Source organism: Coregonus clupeaformis, chromosome 13 (genome assembly GCF_020615455.1).
Source record: "Coregonus clupeaformis isolate EN_2021a chromosome 13, ASM2061545v1, whole genome shotgun sequence".
Lineage (NCBI taxonomy): Eukaryota > Metazoa > Chordata > Actinopteri > Salmoniformes > Salmonidae > Coregonus > Coregonus clupeaformis.
Genome location: NC_059204.1, coordinates 2,715,620 through 2,731,249, shown reverse-complemented (window position 1 = coordinate 2,731,249; position 15,630 = coordinate 2,715,620). Strand labels below are relative to the sequence as shown.

General features: G+C 42.8%; 1 protein-coding gene across 2 annotated transcripts; it reads right to left on the bottom strand.

The window, feature by feature from the left end:
- Positions 1–206: 206 nt before the first annotated feature.
- Positions 207–15,576, bottom strand: tmem248 (transmembrane protein 248). Of its 2 annotated transcripts, XM_041893731.1 has the most exons (8): positions 15,207–15,576; positions 14,202–14,424; positions 13,639–13,797; positions 13,048–13,333; positions 8,630–8,780; positions 7,986–8,169; positions 6,467–6,613; positions 207–3,419 (listed from the first exon to the last, which is right to left on the bottom strand). In XM_041893731.1, the coding sequence occupies exons 2-8, from the start codon at positions 14,262–14,264 to the stop codon at positions 3,399–3,401; spliced, it is 1,011 nt and encodes a 336-aa protein (XP_041749665.1). In that variant the 5' UTR covers positions 14,265–14,424; positions 15,207–15,576; the 3' UTR covers positions 207–3,398. The 2 variants fall into 2 exon arrangements, with proteins under 2 accessions (XP_041749665.1, XP_041749666.1); XM_041893732.1 differs by lacking the exon at positions 14,202–14,424.
- Positions 15,577–15,630: the final 54 nt, after the last annotated feature.

The window sequence follows — 15,630 nt, the reverse complement described above, 5'->3', positions numbered from 1 at the left end:
TATAGAAATGTGTATAGAGCTGACATTATCCGCTTTTCTGCATTAGAGTGGTCTGTACTTCTCAATACAGTTCTATCTAAACGTTCTGTAGCGTTGCACCCTCTTGAATAAGTCCCAGATGTGCCAGTGTCCTTCACCAGGGTCATAAAAAGATGGGTTGAGTGCCATGGTCACCAAGTATCAATTGAATTTGACAGTAGAACATATTCATCAGTAGTCCATCTTTGATTTTATTCAGCAAAGCATACGCCTATTTTACAAACAGTACAGAAACAAAGGGATTGTCAATCATCATACAAACGGAGCAGCGGTTGTTAATATTTCAATCATGCAACAAGACAAGTGAAAGAATTGCAATGGCATCATACTTGTGTTTTGAGTTGGAGTGTTTTGAGTTGGAGTAAACCATCCACAAATACAATTACTGAGCCACATGAGAGGGAGATCAATATGATCTGAACAACAGCCCAGGAGGCGGTCTGTCTTCTGTCAATTTCCGTTTAATAAGATAGACGTCACCAGAACCATCACTGCCATTTCAGTACCAGCAATAAAATGAATCTTTCTTCACAGAAAAGCAGGTTGCAAACTGGAATGGAACCAGCCATTGCTAATGCATGGTATTCAGTAGTTTTTATAGGTCACCTACACTGAAAGAAACAATAAAATTAGTTGTGAGGGCGCATGGATAGAAAACATGAGAAATTCCTTAGGGTGGAAAATGTGGGAGGCTTCATTAAAGACAGGATGATAATATAGTTGATGGTGATGAATGTTGTGAAGGACAAAATATGTAATGACTGAAACAAATGTCTGACTTTAATTTGAGATTCACATAGATTATGACATGCCAATGTTATTGTGGTAGGACCATTTGTGGTAATGGTTGAAATTCAAGCTGAATGTTATTTACCTTATTACATAGATACCGTCCCAATTGTTGAGCTGTAGTTTAAGATGGCATATATCGTCAGTTAACTGTAGGTAGGATGCTAAGGTGAAGAGACATAGAACATGTTGGGATAGAGAGGAAAAATGTGAACGTGAACAAACATTTTCTCAACAGATGACAAGTTTATTTCAACTCAAATAATTTACAGCAGTTGCACTGGAGAAAAGTTTTGGTCATCGTCACCTTTGACCCCTTGTATTCACATTTAAAACAGAGGAGCTATGTACTGTGATGGTGCAGCAGGTTAGTGCAAAAGGCACAATGTGCTGCTATAAGAATGGAAGGAAAACAAAGGTCAAATGTTTGCCATGCACAGTATTGGGGGATGGATGTCATAACATAAGGTCAGGGTGAGAACACATAAATATCCTGTGGTGTGAGAGTTAGGTCAAATTCATTTCTAACATACCTCCTGTACCATCATACAAATGTTGGTGATCGTGTGGTCAATTATACTACATACAGGGGGTGACGAAACCCAGAGACACCTTTGGCAAGCTAAGCCTGATGTGACGCCTATGGAGATGATAATTCTGAATGACAGGGTATGATGAGCATGAACTGAAAACAAAACAGACAGACATCAATCCATCTACTTTGAGGACAAAAACAACAAAGTAATATTAAGGCAATCTTTAAAATGGCCAGGCATTTTCCACAGGGAAGAAAATGACAATCATAGCATTACAATGAATGGTTGCTGGGCTGACAACTCAATGCTTTGTCACCCATCAACCCAGGACAGTCTTTACTCTCTACTTATGAAGTGACACACTACAATGTATCTATAATGCAATATATTCAGCCCTGACTGAAAACACTAGACAAAAAGGATATGGATGCACCCACCTACAGCTGCATAGTCTCAACCTTAACATGAACTTCAGAACTAACAAGATACAGGAGATATCAGTGGAATTATGCAGTGCTATGGAGGGGGGAAGCATGTATTGTATGCCACACTCAGTTAGCTACTGTAGGAAAACCAAGTTGATATGACAGCACCCTTAAAACCCATTGAAAATGAAACTCGAAAACCAATTCTCAAAATGATAAGGGATCAATTCAATCATCTGCAAATAAAACAAAGCTACAAGCTAGGATGTCTTTTGAGAAATTAATTGACAGATGAAAAATACGCAATTTAAAAAAGGAAGTAATTGCAACAAGAAAAACAATATAATGAGAATACTGTTCTGTCAAAACTGGAAATTAAAGTTTGGGGTAAAGGCTCATTGACAAAACAAAAATCTAAATAAAAAAAGGTACATCACATTTCAAATAGTTTGGAATGAATTGTTTTACATTTAATTATCATAGTTGTAATGCTGGTTCGCTGCTGTAAATTGATTGTGTTGCTTTTACATTCATTAAGTATATCAATAATGGAACAAATTGAAATAATTTTAAATACAGAGGGGAATCAAAATAGATGAATCGTTGCCAGTGAAGCGCTTTATATCATATACAGTAAATCATTCCACAATTACACACTTTTCCATCCCCGGAACCTACATTAAAACAAACATAGTTCTTAAAATAGAGCACAAGCAATTATTAACATGCATCCCAACTTTCAATTACTCAAGGGCCTACCAGTCATCAGCATACACTAAATTCAAGGAAAAATAGCATTCTTTCTGCTATGCATGACAAGATGTCAGAAGCATCACAAAACTTGATTTGAAGCAACAAGCTCAACTTATTGGAATAACATAGGAGTAAAGGAAAACTATGGTTGTAAAAGGAGGAAGATTGAGGTCCACTTGACATAGCCGGGCCTCTTGTCAGTTAAAATGGACCTTCCAGGTGCTATAAAAGGCTTGTGGCCTAAAACCCTTCTGGGGCAAATAAGCCGGCCTTCCACCCACCCACCATTACAGGACTTTCAGAATGCAAGCAAGGATAAACCACTCAAGAACACACAAGTGAATGATGAAGACACTGAAGGGGAAGAGAAAGGCAGCGAAATCATATTTCAGTGTAACAACGGCCCGTTGTCTCGAGGAAATCAAAGGCTTTCACCATACACACATGAAGAGACACAGGAACTTGTATTACCCTGACTGGATTATGTGAGGGTCCAATGTGGGACGAAAATGGGACAAAGACTGGTGACAATGTGGAAGTGCAGTTCCCATTCAGTCAATTTCACATCAGGACTTCTAGCTTTGCTGATATTGCATTTTGGAATTTTGTCACCAACGGCACGGGGGGCTCAGGCAAACTGTTTCTGTACTGAAATCAAGAGTTCCTACACATATTTACACAGTAGATACAGGCACTTATATGTCTTTGGTTGGAGTGACCCAACATTGCAGAGAAATGCATTCACAGAGCTTTACACCCCAGTATTATTTTCAGGGTTCAGTAGGCAACTGGTCATATTTTCTTCTACTTCCTCCTCGGCTATATTTCAGTTCTGACGGCGATCCTAGAGTTCTTCTTACCCCTCTGACAAGGCCACCTGAGAGGAGAGAAAAAAGAAATTAATGCCGCTGCAGAATCATCCCTCTAACCGACTAGACCGTCACAGCGTACAAATGAGGACCCCAGGGATGTTATGCTGAATAACAGTGTCGTGGGAATTCCCTAATGAGCAGAGTCAACTGTAAAACAGGCGCAACCAGATTTTCGTAGTACTCAGGCATTTCAGGAATGCTCTGTCATAGATACTGTAATCAGACACCTGGAAATCTCAGTGTTTAATTTTCAAGTTTCCGTTTCAAGTTTTAATGTCACATGCACAAGTACAGTGAAATGCCTTTCTTGCAAACTCAAAACTCAAGAGAAATAAGAAGAAATATGAAAAACACAATAAGTAAGCAAGCAAGCAAACATATAGGGTCAGTTCCAATACAATATTTACAATGTGCAGGGATACTGGAGTGATGGAGATAGATATGTATAGGGGTGAGTAGGCAACAGGATGTAAGATAAACAGAGTAGCAGCAGCTTGTATGTGAGTGGGTGTGTGTGTGTAGAGTGTGTATATTATGTGTGAGTGAGCAGATGATGGACTGAGTATGTGTGAGTGTGCATAGAGTCAGTGTAAAAATAAAAGGTCAATAAGGATACAAGGTTAGTCTGTGTAGCTATTTCGTTAGCTATTTATCAGTCTTATTGCTTGGGGGATAGAAGCTGAGAGCCTGTTGGTGCCAGACTTGATGCACCGGTACCGCTTGCCGTGCGGAAGCAGAGAGAATAGTCTATGGCTTGGGTGCTTGGAGTCTAACGATTTTCCGGGCCTTCCTACCACACTGCCTGATAGAGATGTCCTGGATGGCAGGGAGCTGGGCCCCAGTGATGTAATGAGCTGTCCGCACCACCCTCTGTAGCGCCATGCGATCGAGGGCGGTGCTATTGCCAAACCAGGCACTGATGCAGCCAGTCAAAATGCTCTCAATGGTACAGCTGAATAACTTTGAGGATTTGAGGGCCCATGCCAAATTTTTTCAACCTCCTGAGGGGGAAGAGGCGCTGTCGAGCCTTCTTCATGACTGTGCGCGTGTGTTTGGACCATTTTATGTCTTTTGGACACTGAGGAACTTGAAGCTCCGTCGATGTTGATGGGGGTGTGCTCCCCCCCCTTTCTTGTAGTCCACGATCAGCTCCTTGGTCTTACTGACGTTGAGGGAGAGGTTGTTGTTCTGGCACCACACTACCAGGTCACTGACCTCCTCCCTATAGGCTGACTCATCATCGCCGGTGATCAGGCCTACCACCGTCATGTCGTCAGCAAACTTGATGATGGTGTTGGAGTTGTGCGTGGCCATGCAGTCGTGGGTGAACAGGGAGTACAGGAGGGGACTAAGCACACACCCATGTGGGTCCCCAGTGTTGTGGGTCAGCCTGATGGAGGTGATGTTGCCTACCCTCACCACCTGGGGATGGCCCGTCAGGAAGTCCAGGATCCAGTTGCAGAGAGAGGTGTTCAGACCCAGTCCTAAGCATGGTGACGAGCTTGGAGGGGACAATGGCGTTGAACGCTGAGCTGTAGTCAATGAACAGCATTCTCATAGGTATTCCTCTTATCTAGGTGGGTGAGGACAGTGTGGAGAGCAATTGAGATTGCTTCATCTATGGATCTGTTGGGGCGGTATGCAAATTGGAGTGGGGTGTCTGGGATGGTGGAGTTAATGTGTGCCATAACCAGCCTCTCAAAGCACTTCATGATTACAGAAGTGAGTGCTACAGGACAGTAGTCATTATGGCATGAAGCATTAGAGTTATTGGGGACAGGAATCTTAAAACATGTGGGGATTACAGACTGGGACAAGGAGAGGTTGAAAATGACAGTGAATATGCCTGCCAGCTGTTTTGCGCATGCTCTGCGAACACGCCCTGGAATCGGGCCCTGTGGCCTTGCGTGTGTTGACCTGATTAAAGACCTTTCTCACATCGGCCTTGGAGAGCGAGATCCCCCAATCCTCTCGGTCGGTTACTGCCCTCACACCCGGCACGATGTCGGTGTTGTCAAAGTGTGCATAAAATGCATTAAGTTCGTCTGGTAGAGAGGTATATTTGGGCAGATCACTTCCTTTGTAATCCGTAATGGACTGTAGCCCCTGCCACATGCGGCGGGCGTAGGAGCCTGTGTAATATGATTCAACCTTATTCCTATATTGTCCTTTTGCTCGTTTGATGACTCTGCGGAGGTCATAGCGGGACTTCTTGTACTTATTCCTGTCCTCCACTGTTGCCTCAGGATTGTCTACGATAGCTCTGTGTGCGGTAGCCCGGTCCTTTAGCGCCAACCTCAGTGTTAATACAGGGCTTTTGATTGGAGAAGCAGCGATCCCTCACCGTGGGGACAATGTCGCTGATACATTTTCGAATGAAGCAGGTGACGGTAGTTAGCTCGTCAATGTTATCGGTGGAGTCTCTAAACATATTCCAATCAGTGCTAGCAAAGCAGCATAATCTCAGATTCTGGTGACCATTTCTCAGAGCGAGTCACGGGTACTTCCTGTCTGAATTTCTGCTTGTAAACAGTACGGAGTCATTATCTGATTTGCCGAATGGCGGACAAGGGCGGGCCTTGTAAGCTTGCTTGTGGGTAGAATAACAGTGGTGTAGGACTTTATCGCCCCTAGGGGCATTGGAGACGTGTTGATGAAAATTGGGCATCACGTGTCCTAGTGACACTAAATAAAAATCGCCGACAACCAGAAAAGCAGCCTCGATGTAGGTTTTCTTGCTTGTTTATAGCCTTGTACAGTTCGTTAAGTGCCAGCTTGTTATTTTTCTTGTCCTGAGGTGCAATGTATACAACAGTCACGATAACAGCTGAAAACTCCCTCGGGAGGTAGAAGGGTCGGCATTTTTTGGTTTTATTAACAAAATGACAGTTTTACCCCAGAGACTCATCTTGGCAATATCTTTTCACACTGTCTAATGCGATATAAAAAGGTGACTAGCTGTGTTGTGCTGTGTATTATTGCTCTGTTAGTGGGGGAAATGTATAAACTGACCCAAGATCAGTGTCTAAGGGCAACTTCACCTTACACCTACCTTTTCAGGGCAGAAGTCGGGGTTGGTGGTTGTCCGTACTTTCCCTGGCCGGCCCTTGATGACAGCATAACAGAACATGGTGATGACCATCACAAAGAGGAAGTAGCTGGTGTGCATTAGGTGCAGGTTGATAAGTGAGCGGTCGTCCTACAAAGAGAGAGAAATAGCCTCAGCGACAGGTAAACTCTCTCATGAAGGACGACATACTGTATACTGTACTTGGAAACTGGCTATTTCCTCTAATAGCAAAACCCATTTATTGTTCCTGTCACTTCAAATATAAATATGTTTTAGGAAAACTGGTTGGTAATTGAATAATGCTACTGGTCCCCTAGGATACATCTGGTTAAAGTCAAATGTAATTTAATTGCAAATAGAGCAATATTGCAGAAGCACAATCTTTAGTCATTTAGAACATATTAGCTAATGCTCACTTGGGGATTTAGATTTACAGTTGATATTATGAATGCATTATAGAATTGAATTGGAGAGAACACACAAGGAAGATAAAAATCACTCATTCATGATATATGAAGTTACACATAATTAAACTAGACAAGAGCTTATGTCCAAGGTGTGTACCAAAAACAGTACTTTTCTTCTTCTTAAAGGACTCATTTTGATTACATACATTAGTACACAAAAGTATGTGGACACCTGCTCGAACATTTCATTCCAAAATCATGGGCATTAATATGGAGTTGGTCCCCCCTTTGCTGCTATAACAGGGACTTGCGTCCATTCAGCTACAAGAGCTTTAGTGAGGTCGGGCACTGATGTTGGGCAATTAGGCCTGGCTCACAGTCAGCGTTCCAATTCATCCCAAAGGTGTTCGATGGGATTGAGGTCAGGGCTCTGTGCAGGCCAGTCAAGTTCTTCCACACCGATCTCGACAAAACATTTCTGTATGGACCTTGCTTTTTGCACGGGGGCATTGTCATGCTGAAACAGGAAAGGGCCTTCCCCAAACTGTTGCCACAAAGTCTGTCTAGAATGTCATTGTATGCTGTAGCGTTAAGATTTCCCTTCACAGGAACTAAGTGGCCTAGCCGAACCATGAAAAAACAGCCCCAGACCATTATTCCTCCTCCACCAAACGTTACAGTTGGCACTATGCATTAGGGCACGTAACGTAATTGCCCAACATCAGTGCCCGACCTCACTAATGTTCGTGGCTGAATGGAAGGAAGTCCCTGCAGCAATGTTCCAACATCTAGTGGAAAGCCTTCCCAGAAGAGTGGAGATTGTTATAGCAGCAAAGGGGGGGACCAACTCCATATTAATGCCATGATTTTGGAATGAGATGTTCGACAAGCATACTTTTGGCCAAGTAGTGTATAAGACTTTACTCTCAAAAGTTCTGTCTAAACCCTCAGCAAGATCATCCACAGACACAGTCTGCGTCTGAAATGGCACCCATAGGGCACTGGTTAAAAGCTGTGCACTATATAGAGGATACGATTCCATTAGGGAGTCGGACATAAAATACCACTGCTGCAGACAGTGGCTGCTGACTCACGTCTGGCACAATGACGGTCAGCTTGGGGTTGAGGGTGTGGTACACCTTCCCGATTGCTCCTTTGTAACACCAGAAAGGGTTGTAGTCCTGCGTGTACTTGGTGTCTGAGTCGCGGGCCGTGGTGAAGATCTTGTACCAGGACGTGGCGTTGGTGTACGTCTCTGGGACACAGTGGGGCGGCTGCCTGGAAGGCAACATTTAATACACTTTAATACCTTGCCCTGTTCCATTCTATTTTGTTATGGTCAGGTGACGTGGTCATGAAAAATCTCTGGGTTCTGTGTTAAGACTATTCTGTTTGGACCATGACGTTTCACACCAAAGCTTAGTATTCAGTTTGATAAAACGTTAATTTAATACAAAATACAAATGTCCCCTTGTACCATAGGACGACTGATATTCTACGAACAGTGTGCACTTAGTTGTCACAGTGTTACTGATGTGAGGTTATTCACTGTCATGAGCAATTGACTGATGATCAGTTTTATTCCAATGTCAAATATTTGTACTATTTCACTATACATATTACAAGATTGCCTAAATGATAGTCCAACATTGACTTTCAAATACCGGGCCTAGTCATGAAATACAAAGATAATTTAGTATATGGATGCATCACAATTCAGGGGTATAGTGGCACTCACACTGTGACAGGGAAGACGTTGCTGGCAGCAGTGATGGTCATACAGGTGCTAAACACCACTTGCTCACAGTGGCCGTGCAGCACGCACTCATCAGAATTCCATGACGCTGGCAGCGTGAAGGTGATGTTCATCTCCTCGTGGGCGTCCCTGCCTTTGAGGACACACACGTAAGCAATATTCCCTCTAAGCTGCGTGCGCGCAGCTCCCCTCGGACTGCCGCGCAGAAGAAATATGAGCCCGTGCAGAGAATCACGAGATTGAACTTCACTCAACTTAATACCAGGTTCCCCTTTAGTTAACACTATCAATGTTTCGCTCTACTGTGGGAATTGTGATCGAATCAACGCAATATTAGCCACTTTCAATGTAATATACCAAAACAAAAACAAACTATGCAAGATTTAGTATGCAAAACTAACTGTGCAAGAGATTTTCTTGTAGGCAGTGCGCATTGAAGTAGGATACTATTGCATTGACAGGCACGACTCAGGCCCATACTCTACACAGATTGAATCACCATAACCAATCAGAGCTGCAGTAGGCCTATATGCAAATAGCCATTGCCATATATGGATCTGTGCCATTCACTTTGAACTGGACTGTGTTTAGGCTACAGTATGAGCGGTCTGAGTAGATGCGCTTGTTTTGAGCTCAAAGTGAGAGCTGCATGTAGCCACGTGTGCACATTTGTTCATATTCTTTGCTAGTTAGTGAGTTATTAGCCCAGTTATAGCTAATTTCTAGTCAACAATGGGGAGTGGTTGCTTCCAACAAGAGCACAATATGTGTGCATTTCTAGCCATCTTTGAAAAGCAAGTCAGGTAAAGAGCTTTTTTATGTCTTAAAGTGGAAGTGTTGTATTTTGAGACGGTCTTGAATAAGCTAAGTAGCCAATAGGCAGAGCGTAGAATAATTTGTCTGATTGTCTGTAATAATTGTATGGGAATAATAATACATTTTATTTTGTAAAGTGGTTTCTTGCATCAAACACAACATTTTCAGTCAACACCTTGTCTGAAGTACAAGTGCATACACAGGTTAATGTCAAGCCCTGCATGTTTTTTTTTTTTTTTTAAGTCTCATGGAATGTAAGCATTGAACACCACAGATACGCTGCTACTGTAAGCTATTTCCATGTTAAAATGTTACGAGATGCATTTTTCTCCATTGTTTTAGATGGAAGGCTGCTCTGGTAGGCCTACATTATGACTAAATAGCCAAAGTAGCCTACTTAGCCACTTAAAACGGGTACAGCCTCAGTGTTCACAGTAAATGCGTTGCACAGAATTTTCACAACGTTCAAGTTTGCGCTCAGCAGACCTGATATTTGCTCAGTACCTAATTTTTTGTGCGGAAACATTGCTTGTAAGTACTCCGACAGGTAAAACAGCATCACGGTTGGCCCCTGGACATGTAAAGATTGAGCAGGTGACATGAGCTCCACTGTAAGGAATATGACTTAACATGTGTCCTGCAACAGCCCATATTACCCTCCATCAATACAGTGAGGGTAAAAAGTATTTGATCCCCTGCTGATTTTGTAAGTTTGCCCACTGACAAAGACATGATCAGTCTATACTTTTAATAGTAGGTTTATTTGAACAGTAAGAGACAGAATAACAACAAAAAAATCAAGAAAAACGCATGTCAAACATTTTATGAATTTATTTGCATTTTAATGAGGGAAATAAGTATTTGACCCCTCTGTAAAACATGACTTAGTACTTGGTTGCAAAACCCTTGTTGGCAATCACAGAGGTCAGATGTTTCTTGTAGTTGGCCACCAGGTTTGCACACATCTCAGGAGGGATTTTGTCCCACTCCTCTTTGCAGATCTTCTCCAAGTCATTAAGCTCCCTCCACAGATTTTCTATGGGATTAAGGTCTGGAGACTGGCTAGGCCACTCCAGCACCTTAATGTGCTTCTTCTTGAGCCACTCCTTTGTTGCCTTGGCCGTGTGTTCTGGGTCATTGTCATGCTGGAATACCCATCCACGACCCATTTTCAATGCCCTGGCTGAGGGAAGGAGGTTCTCACCCAAGATTTGATGGTACATGGCCCTGTCCATCGTCCCTTTGACGCGGTGAAGTTGTCCTGTCCCCTTAGCAGAAAAACACCCCCAAAGCATAATGTTTCCACCTCCATGTTTGACGGTGGGGATGGTGTTCTTGGGGTCATAGGCAGCATTCCTCCTCCTCCAAACACGGCGAGTTGAGTTGATGCCAAAGAGCTCGATTTTGGTCTCATCTGACCACAACACTTTCACCCAGTTCTCCTCTGAATCATTCAGATGTTCATTGGCAAACTTCAGACGGGCCTGTATGTGTGCTTTCTTGAGCAGGGGGACCTTGCGGGCGCTGCAGGATTTCAGTCCTTCACGGCGTAGTGTGTTACCAATTGTTTTCTTGGTGACTATGGTCCCAGCTGCCTTGAGATCATTGACAAGATCCTCCCGTGTAGTTCTGGGCTGATTCCTCACCGTTCTCATGATCATTGCAACTCCACGAGGTGAGATCTTGCATGGAGCCCTAGGCCGAGGGAGATTGACAGTCTTTTGTGTTTCTTCCATTTGCGAATAATCGCACCAACTGTTGTCACCTTCTCACTAAGCTGCTTGGCGATGGTCTTGTAGCCCATTCCAGCCTTGTGTAGGTCTACAATCTTGTCCCTGACATCCTTGGAGAGCTCTTTGGTCTTGGCCATGGTGGAGAGTTTGGAATCTGATTGATTGATTGCTTCTGTGGACAGGTGTCTATTATACAGGTAACAAACTGAGATTAGGAGCATTCCCTTTAAGAGTGTGCTCCTAATCTCAGCTCGTTACCTGTATAAAAGACACCTGGGAGCCAGAAATCTTTCTGATTGAGAGGGGGTCAAATACTTATTTCCCTCATTAAAATGCAAATCAATTTATAACATTTTTGACATGCGTTTTTCTGGATTTTCTTGTTGTTATTCTGTCTCTCACTGTTCAAATAAACCTACCATTAAAATTATAGACTGATCATTTCTTTGTCAGTGGGCAAACGTACAAAATCAGCAGGGGCTCAAATACTTTTTTCCCTCACTGTATATGTCATTCAATTCACATGTAAAGTTGTATTTTGGGGGGGAAACACACACTGACTGCATGGATTTTTCTGACATTGAAATCTTTGGGCGGCCAAAAAAACTATTCGGATGGAAAAACACAATGTAAACTACTTAAATCAGATTTCAAGTATGTAGAAAAGACAATGGACCTATATATTTTTTTTTATAATATCATATTTGAGAACTAACTACCTAGATAAAAGTCAGGGATAATTAAAAATTCCAAAAACAATGGATTTAGCAGTATTGATTTTATTATTATGTTTGAGAGAAAAGAACAGTACTTGCCATGGCAAAACGCATAGAATTTTAGGATATTTGCTTTAAAAACTGCAAAATTCTATCAGCTCAATGGCAGACTATGTAGAATAGCATGAAATAAGCTTTAAATCTGAAAAGAATTTTCTCAACTTCATGGAGAAATTTGTAGAATTGCAGGAAATTGGCTTGAATTCAATAATGTCTCTACACCGCCAAGATGATGGCCTTTAAAATGATGCCACGCCTCCTACCACCCCCTAAGCCCCTTTTGATCCAGAAAACCCTGGACTGCAAACATACATACTCAAACAGTCAGACAGCTTTGAGACTGGCCTGCTATGCCCATGCAAAGCCTGGCCTGCAGGTGACATGCACAGAGAAGGCATTTGGCATTGATTTCTAATAATCCTTATGTTGACAAGGGACTATTGTTTCAGTTGAGCCGCTAAATGCTAAAAAAAACGGAAAACAATACATCAATACCTCTTCAGTCTGGGCCTGAACCGCACTCCCTAGCAACAGAGGCCGACGGCACTTTGTTCTGCTCCCTACCACGGGACAGACTGGGAGGAGTATCCGGACTACTAGCGACTGATTGACTATACAATGCTTCACTGTTCACTTCCACTGAGCCACTCTTTAAGCTCCCCGTGAAAAGTGGTAACTCAAAACCGATCGATAAAGGATTGACTGAACCACCAAAGAACTGGCTAACAGCAACACCCAGAGTCCTGAGAAGTTGTGACAAAAACACAAAACAAATGCTTACACAAAGGATGGCTACTTACAGTCATAAAGCCACCGCTTTCCTGCATCCACCTGCAGGTGAAGCGAACACACAACTAAAATAATAATGTATTGGCTTGGACTGTCAAATAACACACTTCAACACAAAGGAGCTTTTTTAGACTTTGCATCCACCATAGTTGCTGGACCTGTGCTGAAAAGGACAATGTGAAAGAAAACATTTGAGCAGTTCGGCACGATAGTGTGAAAAGGATTAATACACATAGACCCTGTAACATGTGGAGGAAGTAGGGACTGAAGACGCAAGTGGACTCACCAGCCAGGCCGACCTGTCCCACCAGCACGGTGGCGTAGAGGTGGGTGATGTTACGCGAGTAGCCCCCAAAAGGCCTCAGTGGGTCCAGGGTAAGGGTGATGGGCACAGAGATATTGATTGGGCCCGGGTCCTCCAGAAGCAGCGGGGCCTGCGTGCTGGAGCGCGCCTGGCCGCTGGTCACCGTGCTTTCGGGCGTGGTTGACTCGTTCAGGCTGTGCTTGAGCGTCTCATTCTCTGATACGCAGAAGTCAATCTCGTTGAAGCGCAGCAGGAAGATGTTCCAGTCCTGGAGAAGAAGGGGAGGAGACTGAGCCATACATCTATCCATATGTGGCTCTGGTCTTGAATAGCACAGCTTATGGCTGTTTACTATTTTTTTATAATCATCACCAATAGTATGTTAGGTTAATTGTGACTATCACATCACAATTCATGAAATGAGCTTGGCTAAATGAACTAATAACTTTGATGTATGACAGCCATGTATAGTTCAACTTCAGAAATCAAGAAACCTCCTGCTGCATGGGTTTTGTACATGTTCCTATGATAGCATCAGCATTGATTTACCAGTGGGAGGTGTGTCCCTCCTACCTCAGTCATCTCTGGGGATTTTATCTCCTTGATCTTGAAGAAGTAGCCGATGGTGAGGAAGGCGATGGCCACGGCGCTGACGCTGACCATAAAGATGACCAGTGGCGGACGATTATTGATGTAGCTCCTCAGGTTCTCCAGAGGATTCAACAGGTACACCTGCAGACAGACAAGGCACGCACACTTAATTTGATTTCACTGTGCCTCAGGCTCACACAATGCCAGGTCTCAACGCATCAAGCTTGATGAAAAGTGTCACGAAGACAAACACAATGGACACAAATACTCAAAGGCATTTGCTGTGTGGCTAACTGGAGAAAATAATGAGCTTGAGATACTGGCAGAAACTTTATGAAAAAACAGCATGGTTGATTAGCTCAACTGGGGCACAGAGAGGGATTGTTTATGACAATCATTAATTTGTATTTGCTCCACAAAGAAGTGGTTTTCATGGTTCAAGAAACGTATTGCTGCAAAGCGGGAAGAAACAGTATTAGAGTTTGGCATCCTTGTCAGAAAACAAACGAATTAGATGGCGTGAGGTAATGAGAATGTCTACTTACCTTTTTCATCAAAGACATGAACACACATCTGACATAACTCCATAGTGAATTGCGTGAGTACATCACTGGGCCCTCAACAGGGCTGCCAAACCACTATGCACGTTGCCAAAGAGAAACTATTGCGCTGCTTCCCCGTTCTTTGAATACAGCGAAAATGCCTGAAAGTCAATGTCCTTAGTTCAAGCTCACACTAAATGGGGTGCCATGCAACCTTGCATAAGACCTGAAAGACAAGGGATACTCCTGTTGAAACATGCTGCACACACTTTGATTGTTGTTGTTTTTTTACTTAAGGATCTCTTTTAGCCTCATCACAGGCTGCTTGTTGGCAAGTTCTTCGGGATCCAATTTGACAATATAAAGGCATGAATGACAACAATAAACCTTGGTTGGTACAATTCTAGTTGAGTTGGTTTACATAGCTAACTAGCTCCCCATCTATCTGCCAAGTAAAGTAGAATTACATTACTAAACGTTAGCTTGCGCTGGTTGCATATTAAAAACGACAAAAATTCACAAACGTTAGCTAGTAGTTAGGTAGCTAGTTAATTCAAAATGACCTGTGTCGATGTGAGTATGATATAGTTAGCCAACTATGGCTGCAATTAGTTAACGTTAGCTAGCTAACGTTAATAAATGTAATATACATGAATGGCAAGACACTGCCACTGGTAATGATTTTAGCTAGTTTGTTAGCTAACATGTGGATTGCAAACAACCGAGTTGATTACTTGTCAACTTCCTAAACTAGCTACCAGCTAGTCAAACGACTAACTAGCTAACGTTAGCCAAAACAATCAACATTTACAGCAGATGGTTTACTGTAACTAACGTAGGAACGCTAACGTCGTTAGCTACCTAGCTAGCCAAATACACCGAAACCGGTTTTAACTAAAGTTAGCCATAGTAAAAGGCATTCATTACGTGGGGTGCATGGAGTTAGTTATATCGAACACATTAACTATAGATAATAGTTCTCTATAATACAAATTAAAAACAACTCACCATTTTCTCAGTGCGCACGAAGTTAGCAGATATTGTGTGGCTTCGCTGACGGGCTAACTAGCGCGCGCTACTTGCTAACAGAGTAGTCGCAGAGTCCGGGGAAAAGTAAAGGCCGGGGAATGGGGACAGTCGGGATTTTAGTTTTGAAATAACCACTTACTCCTTCTCATTATTTGCCTGTCCCAGCGAGGCTCAAATGTTACAAATCCGTTTGTTTATTAACCTTGTTTGACTCAAGTCACTCTGCCCCTATGTTTGACACGGTCGTTTCCCCGCACTGCGAAGATGTGTAGCTAGTTTTACGTACTATTTTAATATTCCGAAGAATTTACGCCAAATTTCTCCATAGGTGCGTTCACAAGCTACACATTTAGCGTATGCGATGACAGAGCATGTTCAGAGTGTTTACACATTTTCATATCCG

Bases quoted from the DNA above. Each gene is read 5' to 3' on its own strand.
- tmem248 (XM_041893731.1), bottom strand. From the start codon at position 14,264: ATGTACTCACGCAATTCACTATGGAGTTATGTCAGATGTGTGTTCATG. The intron at 13,334-13,638 runs GTAGGAGGGACA...CTTCTTCTCCAG, and splicing joins AATCCCCAGAGATGACTGAG to GACTGGAACATCTTCCTGCT. The intron at 8,781-13,047 runs GTGAGTCCACTT...GTGTCCTCAAAG, and splicing joins GGGACAGGTCGGCCTGGCTG to GCAGGGACGCCCACGAGGAG.